General features: G+C 35.3%; 1 protein-coding gene across 9 annotated transcripts in view; it reads right to left on the bottom strand.

Annotated features, from left to right (window-relative positions):
• The window catches only part of LOC123551449 (guanine nucleotide-binding protein subunit beta-like protein 1), a 182,105-nt gene that overhangs the window by 43,232 nt on the left and 123,588 nt on the right, over positions 1–15,285 (bottom strand). For 2 of the 9 annotated variants that reach the window (XR_006686410.2, XM_045340392.2), the window contains one exon: positions 3,918–4,061. The exons of 2 other annotated variants lie outside the window; for them this stretch is intronic. Coding sequence is in view for 5 of the 7 variants with exons in the window: in XM_045340394.2 (XP_045196329.1) it covers positions 13,665–14,146 (482 nt within the window). In the remaining 2 variants the exon portion in view is untranslated. Of the gene's footprint in view, positions 1–1,782; positions 4,062–5,489; positions 14,147–15,285 lie in introns of those variants that run through there. 5 more of the 9 variants (XM_045340390.2, XM_053540925.1, XM_045340394.2 and 2 more) reach the window with 3 other exon arrangements.

Below are 15,285 nucleotides of genomic sequence, written 5' to 3'. Positions count from 1 at the left end.
TTGTACCAAACTTATCAGAATTAACCAGTAACGGTTTCTAAGCGAAAGCTTGTGGGAATGAATGGCTGGTTAGCAACAAGTGATTCGTACTGAATAATCCGCGTTATCTTATTGGTCAATATCATAGATTACAATTAGTTTGATTGACAGCCCGGATCCATCCATTCTTCTCATTCGGGCGCTGTTGAGGCATTATCTTGGTAATTATTTCATGTATTACAAAATGTAATGCAACGAAGTTCAAATAAGGCTTTTCAATTATCCAAGTTAGAAAGCTCCAGGATTAATTCAAAATGAAAAAGAATAGATCTATATTTTAACACTGCATGCAAGGTGCAGCTCAGTAATCACTAAGATGTAAGCTTCACAAATGAACATTGCAAATAGTTTGGCAAATTTTCATTGTTCAGAATACTGGTAATCTGAACTATTCTATGCTATTAAGATAAAAGTTACTCGGAAATCAAGTTCTTGCTTCCAAAAAAAAATAAAAAATGTACAGATCCTTCCTGCATGAAGTGTACTTCAGACTTTTACTTAAAAAAATTCAAAGTATAAACACCAAAAGAAAATGAACAACTCCCTCCCGCATATATGAAGTTTACTTCAGACTTTAACTTACCGTATTTTCCAGAATTAAGGCCCCCCCTCTAATTTACCCTCTAAGTCAACAAGAACGAAAAAAAAATCACCTACCTCATTTTTATAAGTCCTCATAATAAGTAACTTACAGTAAGTATCCAATGTATTAAGAATTAAACACACTTTTAAACAGTCCATGTACCGTAAATCCAAAACGTTTATACTATAAGTACGGTACGTATTCAATCATCAAATAGAAAATTAAATGGTAAATCCATTTTTTATTTGTTTTTGCACCACCCGCGCACAAGATTCCTGTCGACTTTAAACAAATTTGCGGCAAAGTGTTAACCTTTTTTTCGGCAGTTTTAATAACTTTTAATTTAAAAGCCGACAAATAAGCAGCGTGTCAAACCACTGACATTGTGTATTGCTACCCGCATGTACTAAGGAAAATATTATCGGAGTACACAGCTGTTTGGGTACGATGACGTAATGTGTAATGTCGCGAGCGTGTCACGGAATACATGAGGTACCGTATTTAAATGCATAATTTTAAGACACACTGCATTAAATTGGATGCCAAATAATTACGTTTTGGGGGAATTAAACAACACAGAAACACTTTACAGTTGGTTTGAACGATGTTTTTAAGTTTTGTAAAAATTTTCATTTTTTAGTTTTTTTACCTCAAATGAACGCCCCCTCTTTGGAAAATGTAACGCCCCCAGGGGCGTTTATTCGGGAAAATACGGTATAAAAAAAAAACTAAGTATAAATGCCAAAAGAAATTGTACAAGTCTTTCCCGCGTATATGAAGTGTACTGCACAAATTTCAAAGTATCTGCGGTGTACATGCAGTGTACTATTTTCTTGTACAAGTCCCTCCTGCGTACATGCAGTGTACTCCTTAAATTTTCAGAGTCTGTGCTGCGTACTTGAAGTGTACTAGTGACCTCCTGCGTACATGCTGTGTACTCGTCGAAATAGTACGCGGCATGCGGTGTATGTAAAATGAACTCCTCTGGCGTACTACTGTGTTCGCGGCATATACACAGCAAATACGCAGCATGTACGCCACAGAGGCTTGCTTCTGTAAGGGAGCTACCAAATGATAAATCTTACACTGTTATACCTGGATTTCTGTTGGTATATATATATTGACAACTGTAAAGTAAAAGAAATAAAAATTCTATAACATATTTTTTTCATGTAATTTATATTTTCTTTTTCAGCAGACAATACACTTTCAAATGATACCAAAATTATACTAGCTTACCCGGCATCAATATTTGATATATTTTAATAACACTTTTATATAGAACTTGCTTATTTGTGGATCAAATACCTTAAATGACTCCGAATAAGGGCCATGAATAAGTCATACGTTCCTTTGTATGACTTTAATTACCAATTCCTACATATGACAAGCGACATATGTATAACACCTGTCAACATATTACCAGTAGATTTAATATATATGAAATGCTAAAAAGCTTTCATTTGTTGTCTTTATATCTTATAGTCTACATATCTTTTTTGAAATTAATTTAGGTAAAATTCAATAATATTCTTAAATGTGCCATATTCAATACGCATTGTTTCCAATATTACTGTTTCAGTATCGTGCTGAGTATGCTAGTGAATGTACCGCGAATGTAATTTACTTTTTTAATAATGGTCACACATGCTTTCATCCGATTAGCTCAATAGGGAGAACGCATATCTACAGATTTCGGGGTCGTGAGTTTGTCCCCTATTGATAAAAGACGCTGTCTGAAATCATTCTTCCTCCACCTCTGATTCATGTGAAAAGTTGGCAGTTACTTGCAGAGAACAGGTTAGTACTGGTACAGAATTCAGGAACACTGGTTAGGTTAACTGTCTGCCATTACGTAATTGAAATACTGTTGGAAAATGGCGCTAAACCCAAACAAATAAACAAGAGGGTCATGACAACCCTGAATCACTCACCTGATTAACATGAGCCACATGTTTAAAATGTCAAACTGATGCTAAAATATATCAATGTAGGTCAGCAGGTCATATTCATGGTCAATGAAAGTCAGTTTTAACATCGGAGTGCAAAACTGTACATGTAATCCAAATTTCAAGGCTGTATCTTAAAAAACAAGAAAGTAGGTCAGTAGGTCAAGGTCACAGTCAGGTGATCCCTAATCATTTGGGTTCATCAGGTAATTATATTAAAACAGTCTAGGAAATATGATCTGATAATTTTTGAAGTATTTATTCCTATATAACTCATATAGCAAGTGACCCCCAGGGCGGGTCCTCTTTTCACCCCAGGGGAATAATTTGAACACTTTTGGTAGAGGACCACAAGGCAATGCAACATACCAAATATCAAAAGCCTAGGCCTTGCAGTTTCAGGCAAGAAGATTTTTAAAGTTTTTTCCTATATGTCTATGTAAAACTTGAGACCCCCAGGGCAGGGCCTCTTTTCACCTTAGGGTTATAATTTGAACAATTTTGGTAGAGGACCTCAAGGCAATGCTACATACCAAATATCAAAGGCCTAGGTCTTGTGGTTTTAGGCAAGAAGATTTTTAAAGTGTTTTACTATATAAGTCTATGTAAAACTTGGGACCCCCCCAGGGGCACAATTTGAACAATTTTCATAGAGGACCATTAGATGATGTCACATGCCAAATATCAAGGCTCTATGCCTTGTGGTTTTCGACAAGAAGATTTTTAAAGTTTTTCCTTTTGTTGCCATGGCGACCAGAGTTCTGCATGGAATTCAATTCTTTGAACAATTTTGAAAGGGGACCATCAAAGGATCATTCCTGTGAAGTTTGATGTAATTCTGTTTAGTGGTTTTCAAGAAGATTTTTTTAGAAAATGTTGACAGACACACGACTGACGACGATGGACATTGAGCGGTCACAAAAGCTCACCATGAGCTAAAAACACACACGTTTCAATCATACAAAAATCATAATTAATCACCTATACATGTACTTCTTTGTGGGTCTTTTGTGGTGTTGTGTTTTATGAGGTTGACTACTTTTTAGAGAAGTAAATCTCTCGAGAATTGTTGCTGAATAGTACTTGCTGGTCATATTATGCCTACATGTGTATATACTTCCCACGATTACAAACAAAATTTTGATCTGTTTCTACTGATTCAAGTTAAATAGTATCCAGTTTCACTCCGGCTTTCTTTCAATGCATCTAAATCAATACAATGCTGGCATTTATGTAAATTATTCCACTTATCATGCCCAATACGAAACTGATACACCAATATATGACATAATTCACATTATGTTCATGATCAATTTTGTAAATAATCCATTGTCAGCAAATCTTACTATGCTTTGATTTCACTTTTCTTCTTCTATCTCTATCCGCCTCATTTATATTTTAATTAATAGTGTCATAATCTGGACAGCGATCTTGAACATCTCTCTCGCAGGGTTTCTCCAAGACCGCCTCATATGATCTGTTATATTCTCCTAAATTATAAGAAATGACACCGAGTTAACAAGAAAAAACCTCTGAAACACTGTTTAATTAATTAAATGCAATATCCTACATTGCTCTCTCATTGTGAAATTTCCATCTACCCAGTACTTAATTTATTCATTTTATCGGTTTTGCTTAAATTTTCAGGTCAAAACATTCCTTTAAACACTCGATACTACCTTGCTTTGAAACAAAAGAGAAAACAAGATAATTTACACAGACAAAACATTCAAAGGAATGTTTAAGGGATTACCTGTAATATGTTTGCACAAAATTTTATAATTACTCTTAAGTAGCTGAAATACAATAACAAGGAGAGATATAAGATCCTTTCTTATTGCAAAATTGTCCAAAGTGAACAAAACGCCTAGATAATTTTGATCAAGTTGGTATTATTTGTACTTAATTCCTTTTCAAGTTTTTAAACATTTTTCTATTTCCAATGTAAACAAAATGGACCACAGCTATTTTGAATTTTCATTTCTTTGCTGAGCTGCTTGCATTTTTACTGTTATGCACTAAGCTATTGTAATCACTGATTAAGCTGTACAGGCCTATAGCCAGACCTTTAAATACAGGGAGGCACTTCTTTTAGAATGATCATCTTAAAACATAAAATATAGAAATTCAACATTATGATCTTTACTTCCATGCTCAAAAGGGACCATGAACTATTAATAATGTTTCACCAGTTCCTTTTAACAGGGCTTTAGCAATCTAACAACAACAACATTAGATAATTTGTAAAATAAAACTGTTGATAGATTTCTGTTTAGATATTTAATGTACTTTTGAAATTATCATCAAAATAGCAAAAGTGAAAACTCCACAGGGTGCTCAACATGACAAAAATGAAAATGTTGCGGAGCCTGTTCATGGACAGTAAAAAATGTGTTCTTCCGGCATGTGCACAGAGTGTCTGACTTCAGATATTTTGGATGAATACGCTTTTTCCTTGTGCATAATATGCGTCCAAATAACTTGTCTGAACCACAATGTCTTGCACATCAGTACTAATACGGGCAGTGTTGTTTTTATTCCAAATTCATGAATCGATGCTGTCTTTAGACAGTACTTTTCAAATCTTAAGGGATGAGTTGAAGTTGGATTGCTTCCTGATTGAGGCAGTGCCTTATTTCATATTACTATACCACCATTTCGGGATAAATATATATTTATGAAACAGTGTACATGCATAAAGCTTTCATATGATCAAAATATACCATCTTTTAATATTCACAAGTAAGTTTGTTTCAGAGTGGCAAAATTCAAACCAAAATTCCATACTTACTTGTTCTTTGTCAAACTTAATTCTGTCAGAAGTACACTAATAAGGGACAATCATTTGAAAATCTGAGCTGGGATATGTTTGCAGTTTTTGATCAGGCTTGATTATTTAATTACTAAGAAACTTGGGATTGATATTTTGATTTTTATTTGACGCAGGGGTCAGATTATTTTTTCAAAGATAAAGTTTACATTCATAAATGAAACAATTTTTGAACTCACTTTCAAATCATCATAATTATACAAATACAATGTAAAAACATGTGAAACAACAGTTACTGGGTATGCAAGAACTTACTACGGTGTAGACTGATGGACCATTTTACTTTAAATTATGATGTCAACTTTAATAATTGATTAAATGGCACACAGCAGCTAAAGTATATAAGCTAAAGTATACAAATAGATTCTACAAAACCTTGCCATTACAATATTCTTTTTGTTTCAAAAGATAATAGGTATGGGTAGATTTCTCGGTATGTATCAAAGTGAAGTTATAAAAGGATTGAAAAAATATAGAAGAGAATGAGATAGGTGCTGCAAGCAGAGTGAAAATTCTATGATTTCTCTGAAAAATAGAGAATCTCTAATGATGTAACTTTGGTGTGGGGCTTGTATGACATGACAATTATTGGAATAGTAATTGGTATCAAAGCAAGCAAACAGTGAATTTTACTATGACTACATCCAAATCATTGGACTGGATGGAAACTGACAATTCTGCTTCCTCTCTCAATCCACTTTCTCAGAAGGTAAAGCTAATGGGTGCATATGTGTTAGATATAACAATGCTGCAGTGTAATAAATGGGAGAAAATATTTAAACAGAAAACAGTATGAAATAAGAGTGCCTACTCTTGTTACTTTCAACAACTACTGCTTCATTTCATATACATTTGAGAATTAGCAGAACGGTCTGCTGTATGGCTACTGCATTTATCACAACAACCTGTTTACTGTAAAAGTATGTATACAAGGCTGGCTATGTTCAAAACATCATTCTGTGAAAGTATATGTCTTTAAAAGCCCTAGTCCTGGGTGCCGCAGAGTTATCACTACAGGTGGTGCTACTGAAACAGAGCAAGCTGACTAACATTCATTATTAAAACATAGTTAATTCAGGGATTATTTACTCTGAAATCAGATTTATCTATAATGATTTATTAATATTGCTTATATTTATATTAAAATAAATGAAAAGTTCTTTAAAAAGTACCTTGACTATTTAACCATGAATACATGTATAACATACTGAATCATGAATGGTAATATCTGTGTTAGCATACAAAAACATAAAACAGGTCAAGTGTCCCCATTAGCACAAATTTGAGAGAGGACCTTAAAATGATTCTACATACCAATTTTGATGAAGGTGCAGCAAGCAGTTCATTCTACATACCAATTTTGATGAAGGTGCAGCAAGCAGTTCATGGGAGAAAATTGTTTAAATGTTCTTCTATTCTTAAGTCTAATGCCCCCATTTAAACAAATTTGGGAGAGGACTTTAAAATGACACCACGGTCATGGTTTGATGAATTTTCAACTACACAGTCATGAGAAGTAATTAAAAGGTTTTCTGTTTTTTGCTCTAGCACCATTAAGTGGCCAAGTGCCCCTTTTTGTACTGCTTGAGGGAGGACCTTACAATGATTCTACAGACCAAGTTTAATGCGGATCTATCAAGCCTTTTATGAGAAGTTGTTTAAAGATTTTTTTCTAGTTTTAGCTCCACCTGCCCTTAAAAGGGGCCAAAGTCCCCATTTGAAAAATCTGTGAGAGGACCTAACAGTGATGCTACAGTGCAAGTTTGATGAAGATCAATCAAAAATCCATCATATCTTTTCTCTTACATGACTTAAATTCATTAAGAGACCACTTTTTAGCAGTGCCTTGAGCAGTCTCTTAATACATGTCCACTGTAATACTATCTATCTTTATTCATGTAGTTACAGAAATTAAATTTTTCATGAGAATCAAAATACATTACGAAGAAAGCGTTCCAGCATATTTTCTCCAAATTGTCCTGTATATATTCTGGATTTAGTGCGAGTCTTTTAATGTCGAAATACTTAGTAAACATATTCCAAAACATTGTATAGACATTTTAGAAAACCACTAGTCTTATTTTCAAATTGCAAATGTCAATAAGGTGTTTATAGTATCAACACAATTTTGCATTTTGTGCAGCGTGTTGCAATGAAAACACAGAAGTCGTGTCAATTTGTAGCATTAACTGATTAAATGATAAGATAATTCATTCACTACAGATCTTAATGAATATGTCTTATACTAAAAAATTCTGATTTGCTCTTTCTTGTCAATAAAAACATGTATTATCACTTACAACTTAACAGGCACCTCCTACTTGTTATTAGCACAGATATGACAATTGATCTGCTTGCTTTTGTTGTTTGCAGCAGATGACACTACAACCAGGATACCCATGCACTGACACTAGTTTTTTTAGTTTATTTGTTGGACATTCCATTAATGTATGATACTGATGCAGCTTTCTTCTGCAGGTACACACAAATATTGCAGTATTTACGTTTATAACAATGTGGTAGTGAAGGGTATCAGTAGTCCCCAGGAGAATACAACATGTTGAAATAAAATACAATGATACCCATTTAGATTATATACTGTTACTTATTCAGATATAGAAACTGCTGACAGACGGATGACGCATGATGGACGATGGACACAAAAGCTCACCATGAGCCTTTGGCTCAGGTTAGCTAAATATGGGATATGATCTTATAATGATGGATGCTACTGGTTACAACCACCAAACCGGACGTTCTTGTAATCGCTTTATTTCTGTTGTTAATTTGATTATCTGTTGCCGATCAACTGAACGCTTGATTTTCAACAACACAGTGAAGCCACAACATTTGCTGTAAGTATTTGACAAGGAATGCTACATTTCATTTCGTCTTCTCTCAAACAGCATGAATACATTTTGGGGAAGTTGGAAGTGACACGTTGTCAATGTGCATTATTTCTGTGGGGTCCCGAAATTAAATCTACAGGTTTACATGTAATTTGCGGTAAGCAGACAAGACTTTTACTAAACACTTAGAAATATAGCATTGATAATTTAGTGAAGGATTTCCATTGGTTTTCAAGGTGAAGTGTAGATTATCTCAATTTGTGGAAAGCATGAAATCCTCTCAAGTGGGAAATGAATTAAGTACATTGTAACCTAGATAAAACAAAGGTAAAATTGTATGTGAATGATTTTAATAATTTAAGGATTTTCATGATTTAAAAATCTCAACATGAATGAACAAGGTTATTTAAAATGACAACTTGCTGTCTGGAAACATGGTACTATTAAAATATTGTGATTCGGTAACCCCTTTTTCAGGCCTCAAAAATATACTTGACATATTTTTAGAAGTAAACAAATTAGCTCTTCAGTTGGGAGAAGAACCTAGCTTTGTTCAGTTGAAATTTCAATCACTAGATCTAAACAATTTGGGAGAAGAGCTTACAATGACCCTACAGAACAAGTTTGATGAAGATCCATCAAACTGTTCATAAGAAGTTGTTTAAAGTTATTATTTTGGGATCAAAGTTTGGGTCTCGTCTTATAGGCGAATAGTCTTATAAGTGCAGACGGACGGTATTTTGCATAACTGTTGCTTTATTGTTTGTTTATTTGTTGATTTGTTGATTTATGATTCATTATTTCTGTTTTGTAACTGTATATATGTACATTTGCCAGAGGCTCACAGGGAAAACTGGGCTTGCCAAACTGCGCAGGTACATAGTGTCATCAGCAAACTGATATCAACTGATGCAGATTGGTGCAGTCTGCACATCGTCTCATCACCACCTGCCTATATTCCAAGTTTCAAGTCAATACCTTTAAAACTCTGGACACAAAATATGATGGGCAGATTTGCCCTTGCTGTAACCTTGACCTCTGACCTACCACCCTTGTTCATGCACTCTGCATATCGTCACATTCTCACCTACCTACATCTCTAGTCTTAAGTCAATTCTTTGAATGGTTAATAAGTTACGCTCTGAACACAAAATATGACAGACAAATATGACCTTTCAGCTCAAATTTTGACCTTGACCTTTACATACAGAGCTGTTTCAATTGCTCTGCACATCGTCTCAACACAATCTACCTACACGCCAAGACTGAAGTCAATATCTTGCATGATTATTTAGTTGTGCTCTGGGCACGAAATATGATGGACAGTTTTGACCTTTTAGCTCAGTGTGTGACCTTGACCTTTGACCTACAGAGCCAGTTCAAGTGCTCTGCAAATCGTCTTATCGCCATGTACCTATATCCCAAGTTTACAGCCAATACATTCTATGGTTATAAAGTTATGCTCCCTACACAAATTATGATGGATGGACAGACAGACGCACGCGCCATGACATAATATGTCTGGGTTTTTTTAAACGGACATATAACAAGAGGGCCATGATGGCCCTGTATCGCTCACCTGAGTACCACTGCTCAAAATGATATGATCAAGTTTTGACATAGAGCACATAGGGATACACATTAAATATCATCAGGATAAACATTTTCTTGTAACAGTCCCTTTTGACCTAGTCAGGGCCAATTTCCATACCAAGTTTGAGGGTCCTAGGCTAAAATGCTGCATTTTTGTACTAACATGACTATTCCTTACCCTGGAAGACTTAAATAACATTTAAAACCAATCTCATTAGATGCTACTGATATATATTCGTTTACATAAAATAAAGGGAGTAAATTTGTCATAAATTCAGTCAAAAGTTATCTACCCTGATTGTCTGAGTCCATCTAATGGCACAAATGATATTTCAAATCAGTATCTTCATTGGTTACTCAGATACACCCCTTTTAATTTGAAACAAAGGGAGGTAATATTTGACATAAAATCAGTCCATAGCTATCTACCCTGATTGCCTCAGTCCAACTAAAGACAATAATGGAATTTCAAATGAGTTAGACTATAAATATTTACCAAGATAAATCCACTTTTATTAAACAAGAGGACCATGATGGTCCTGAATCGCTCACCTCTTCCCACATGACCCAGTTTTGAGTATGACGTCATTATTTGACATAGTGACCTAGTTTTTGAGCTCACGTGACCCAGTTTTAAACTTGACCTAGATATTATCAAGATAAAAATTCTGACCAATTTTCATGAAGATCCATTGAAAAATATGGTCTCTACAAAGGTCACAAGGTTTTTCTATTATTTGACCTATTGACCTAGTTTTCGAAGAAACGTGACCCTGTTTTGAACTTTACCTAGATATCATCAAGGTGAAAATTCTCACTAACTTTCATGAAGATCTCATGAAAAATATGGCCTCTAGAGAGGTCACAAGGTTTTTCTATTTTTATACCTACTGGCCTAGTTTTTGACCGTATGTGAACCAGTTTCGAAACTGACCTAGATATCATCAAGGTGAACATTCAGATCAATTTTCATGAAGATCCATTGAAAAATATGGCCTCTAGAGTGGTCAAAAGATTTTAATAATTTTAGACCTACTGACCTAGTTTTTGACCGCAGTTGACCCAGTTTCAAACTTGACCTAGATATCATCATGAACATTCAGGCCAACTTTCATACAGATCCCATGAAAAGTATGGCCTCTAGAGAGGTCACAAGGTTTTTTTATTATTTGACCTACTCACCTAGTTTTTTAAGGCATGTGACCCAGTTTCAAGCCTGACCTAGATATCATCAAGGTGAACATTTTGACCAATTTAAATGGAGATCCATTCACAAGTATGGCCTCTAGAGAGGTCACAAGGTTTTTCTATTTTTAGACCTGCTGACCTAGTTTTTGTCCGCACATGACCCTATTTCAAACTTGACCTAGATATCAACAAGATGAACATTCAGACCAATTTTCATACAGATCCCATGAAAAATATGGCCTTTAGAGAGGTCACAAGGTTTTTCTATTATTTGACCTACTGACCTAGTTTTTGATGGCACATGATCCACTTTCGAACTTGACCTAGATATCATCAAGATGAACATTCAGACCAACTTTCATACAGATCCCATGAAAAATATGGCCTCTAGAGAGGTCACAAGGTTTTTCTATTATTTGACCTACTGACCTAGTTTTTGAAGGCATATGACCCACTTTCGAACTTGACCTAGATATCATCAAGGTGAACATTCTGACCAATTTTTATGAAGATCTCATGAAATATATGGCCTCTAGAGAGGTCACAAGGTTTTTCTATTTTTAGACCTACTGACCTAGTTTTTGACCGCATGTGACCCAGTTTCGAACTTGACCTAGATAACATCAAGATGAACATTCAGACCAACTTTCATACAGATCCCATGAAAAATATGGCCTTTAGAGAGGTCACAAAGTTTTTCTATTATTTGACCTACTGACCTAGTTTTTGACCGCACATGACCCAGTTTCGAACTTGACCTAGATAACATCAAGATGAACATTCAGACCAACTTTCATACAGATCCCATGAAAAATATGGCCTTTAGAGAGGTCACAAAGTTTTTCTATTATTTGACCTACTGACCTAGTTTTTGTCGGCACGTAACCCAGTTTCGAACTTGACCTAGATATCATCAAGGTGAACGTTCTGACCAATTTTCATGAAGATCTTGTGAAATATTTGGCCTCTAGAGAGGTCACAAGGTTTTTCTATTTTTAGACCTACTGACCTAGTTTTTGATGGCAAGTGACCCAGTTTCGAACTTGACCTAGATATCATCAAGGTGAACATTCTGACCAATTTTCATGAAGATCTTGTGAAATATATAGCCTCTAGAGAGGTCACAAGGTTTTTCTATTTTTAGACCTACTGACCTAGTTTTTGAAGGCACGTGACCCAGTTTCGAACTTGACCTAGATATTATCAAGATGAACATTCTGACCAACTTTCATAAAGATCCAATGAAAAATGTGACCTCTAGAGTGGTCACAAGCAAAAGTTTACTGACGCACGCACGCACGGACGGACGACGGACACCGCACGATCACAAAAGCTCACCTTTTCACTTTGTGACAGGTGAGCTAAAAATCAGGGGAGGTAATCATGCATTGGTATATGCATGTAGAAGATAAAAGTACAAGCCTATACAACAATATATTAGTTAAGTATTCATATCGATAAATGTTCAATCAAGAGTTATCTAATATGACTATTTCTTACCATGGAAGACATAAATAACGTTTCATACCAATCTCATTATTAATACAGAAGCTGCTAAGGTGCATTCATTTAGATAAAAAATAAAGGGAGGTAATTTGTCATAAATTCAGTCAATATGTATCTTCACTGATTGTCCAAGTCCATCTGTTGACATAAATGAAATTTCAGATCAGTATCTTCATTAGTTATGGAGATATACCCATTTTAATTTGAAATAAAGGGCGGTAATTTGACATAAAATCAGTCCATAGTTATATGGAAGGGAGCTATCCAGAACATGTGCTCTGCACACTGTCTAGATGTGGTGAACATTTGTGTAAAGTTTCTTCAAAATCCTTCAAGGGGGATGACCTTTGACCCCTAAGTGTGACCTTGAAGTGAGCCATCCAAAACATGTGCTCTGCACATCGTCTTGATGTAGTGAACATTTGTGCAAAGTTTCTTTAAAATCCTTCAAGCAGTTCAAGAGTTACAATACAGACACGAAACAAAGTCATATGACCTTTGACCCCTTAATACGCCCTTGACCTTGAAGCGAGCCATCCAGAACATGCGTTCTGCACATCCTCTCGATATGATGAACAGAGTTACCGGTACAGAGCGGACATGAAATTGCTAATGGACAGACAGACAGATGGACACCGGCATCATAACATAATACGTCCCTACGCGAGATAAAAAGTGACCAAGCCCCTTGGCAGCCAAGTTTTTTGACAAATCTGAATTCGAACAATCTTGGTAAAGGCTTTCATAGGGACTGTTTGTGTGAAGTTATTTTAAAATCAGATTAGCGGTTTAGATGTCCTTTAGGAGATTTTTCTATTTTTAGCTGTGGTTGCCCTTATGTATAACCAAGCAGACTGTTTGAATAATTTTGGAAGAAGAACACCAAAAGAACATCAAGGCCAAGTTTCATCAACTTCCAACACATTGTTTCAGAGGAGAGCTACAAAGCTGCAAAATATTGTTCAGCGCTGAAAAACAGAAGACTCAATATTACCATCATGGGCAGTTAGCTAGATATAATCACCAACTTTCCCTAAGCCAGATACATGGCTACCTCATATGGAAGAATTTTACACCCAAAGTAACTTGTAAAGCACCTAGTGCAATGTATGCCATATATAGTTGTCTCATCTGTAAATATCCCACAAAGTAATCTGCTTATCTTTAGAACCACATGCTAAAATATTGTCCTCCGAGAATGCTAAACAATAAACACTTTCCTTATGGTAATTTAGAACAGCTAAAGGTTTCAACTTTTTAGCACCGAATATTCTAACACTTCCATCCCAACCAGCAAATACTACCATTTTACCATCTTTTCTCACCAATATATCATTAAATCCTGGATTCTTAGTTTTCACTGAAACACTTAGATTAATTTTATCACCAAATAAAGTCCATGAATACAGGTCGTCAGTTACTGAGCCTGAATAACCTTTGTTAAGTACAGAACAGAAGTCCATGCACATAACAGGGTCTGTGTGCACATTTAACTTGTCAACAATTTTATTTTGTCTAAGGTCCCATAACGCAACACTGCCGTCTTCATAGCCTGTGAGAAGTTCTCGTTTTTCACAGTCCTCAAATCTTTTGATTTTCATACACATTCCTGAAAAAGAGTATTATTGGTGTACCAGATGCTATAAATAGATGTGATTTCAAAAACAAGAGGGGCATGATGGCCCTATATCGCTCACCTGAGTTTACTTGCTTACTTGAACAGATTTTTTTGCTAAAGCTTCAAAAACAAAACAAGAGGGTCATTGACCCTAAAGCGCTCACCTGTGTATAAGGCTTTAAGTGTGTTTGTATAACGTAATGGTACAAGTATTGATAGGTTTATTTTATGTTAGCCATCACACACATTCTTTAACCTAAGGAAATAGTTAGACAGTACAACAGTATCATATGCCAAAAATCAAGGCTCCAGCTATTATTGATTCAGAGAAGAGGATTTTCAAAGTTTCTTATATAAAAGCCTATAGTAAGTACATGTCACATTCAGGGGCGTGGCCATTTTTGACATTAGGGCAATAATTTGGTCAATTATGGTAGAGAGTTAAACCCTTATATCACATGCCAAATATCAAAGCTCAAGAGAAAAAGATTTTTGAAGTGTGATAGCTGAAAACCTTAGATTTTTAACCAAAAAGACCCATAATATTTGAACAAATTTGAAAGAGGGGTACCCAGAGATTATTTGTGTAAAGTTTCATCAAAATCCATTCAGTGGTTTTGGAGGAGATGTTGTTTAAAGAAGTGACCATGCCCTCTGGCAGCCATGTTTTTTAACAAATCAGAATAATTTGAACAATATTGGTAGAGGGTCACACAAGGACCATTTGTGCAAAATTATTTTAAAATTGGGCCAGCAGTTTCACACAAGAAGATTTTTTAAATTTCAACTATATACATATAGGGAAAAGTGACCTGCCCCCTGGCAGCCATGTTTTTTTGACGAATCGAAATAATTTTAACAATCTTGGTAGAGGGTCACATAAGGATCATTTCAGTAAAATTATTTTAAAATTGGGCCAGCAGTTTCACACAAGAAGATTTTTAAAGTTTCCACTATATACATATAGTGAAAAGTGGCCAAGCCCTCTGGTGGCCATATTTTATGACGTATCAAAATAATTTGAACAATCGTGGTAGAGGGTCACACAAGGACCATTTGTGTGAAATTATTTAAAAGTTGGGCCAGCAGTTTCACACAGTCATGAAGATTTTTTTAATTTCCACTATATA

This window comes from Mercenaria mercenaria, chromosome 4 (assembly GCF_021730395.1).
Source record: "Mercenaria mercenaria strain notata chromosome 4, MADL_Memer_1, whole genome shotgun sequence".
Classification (NCBI taxonomy): Eukaryota; Metazoa; Mollusca; class Bivalvia; order Venerida; family Veneridae; genus Mercenaria; species Mercenaria mercenaria.
This window is presented reverse-complemented; position numbering and strand designations above follow the sequence as displayed.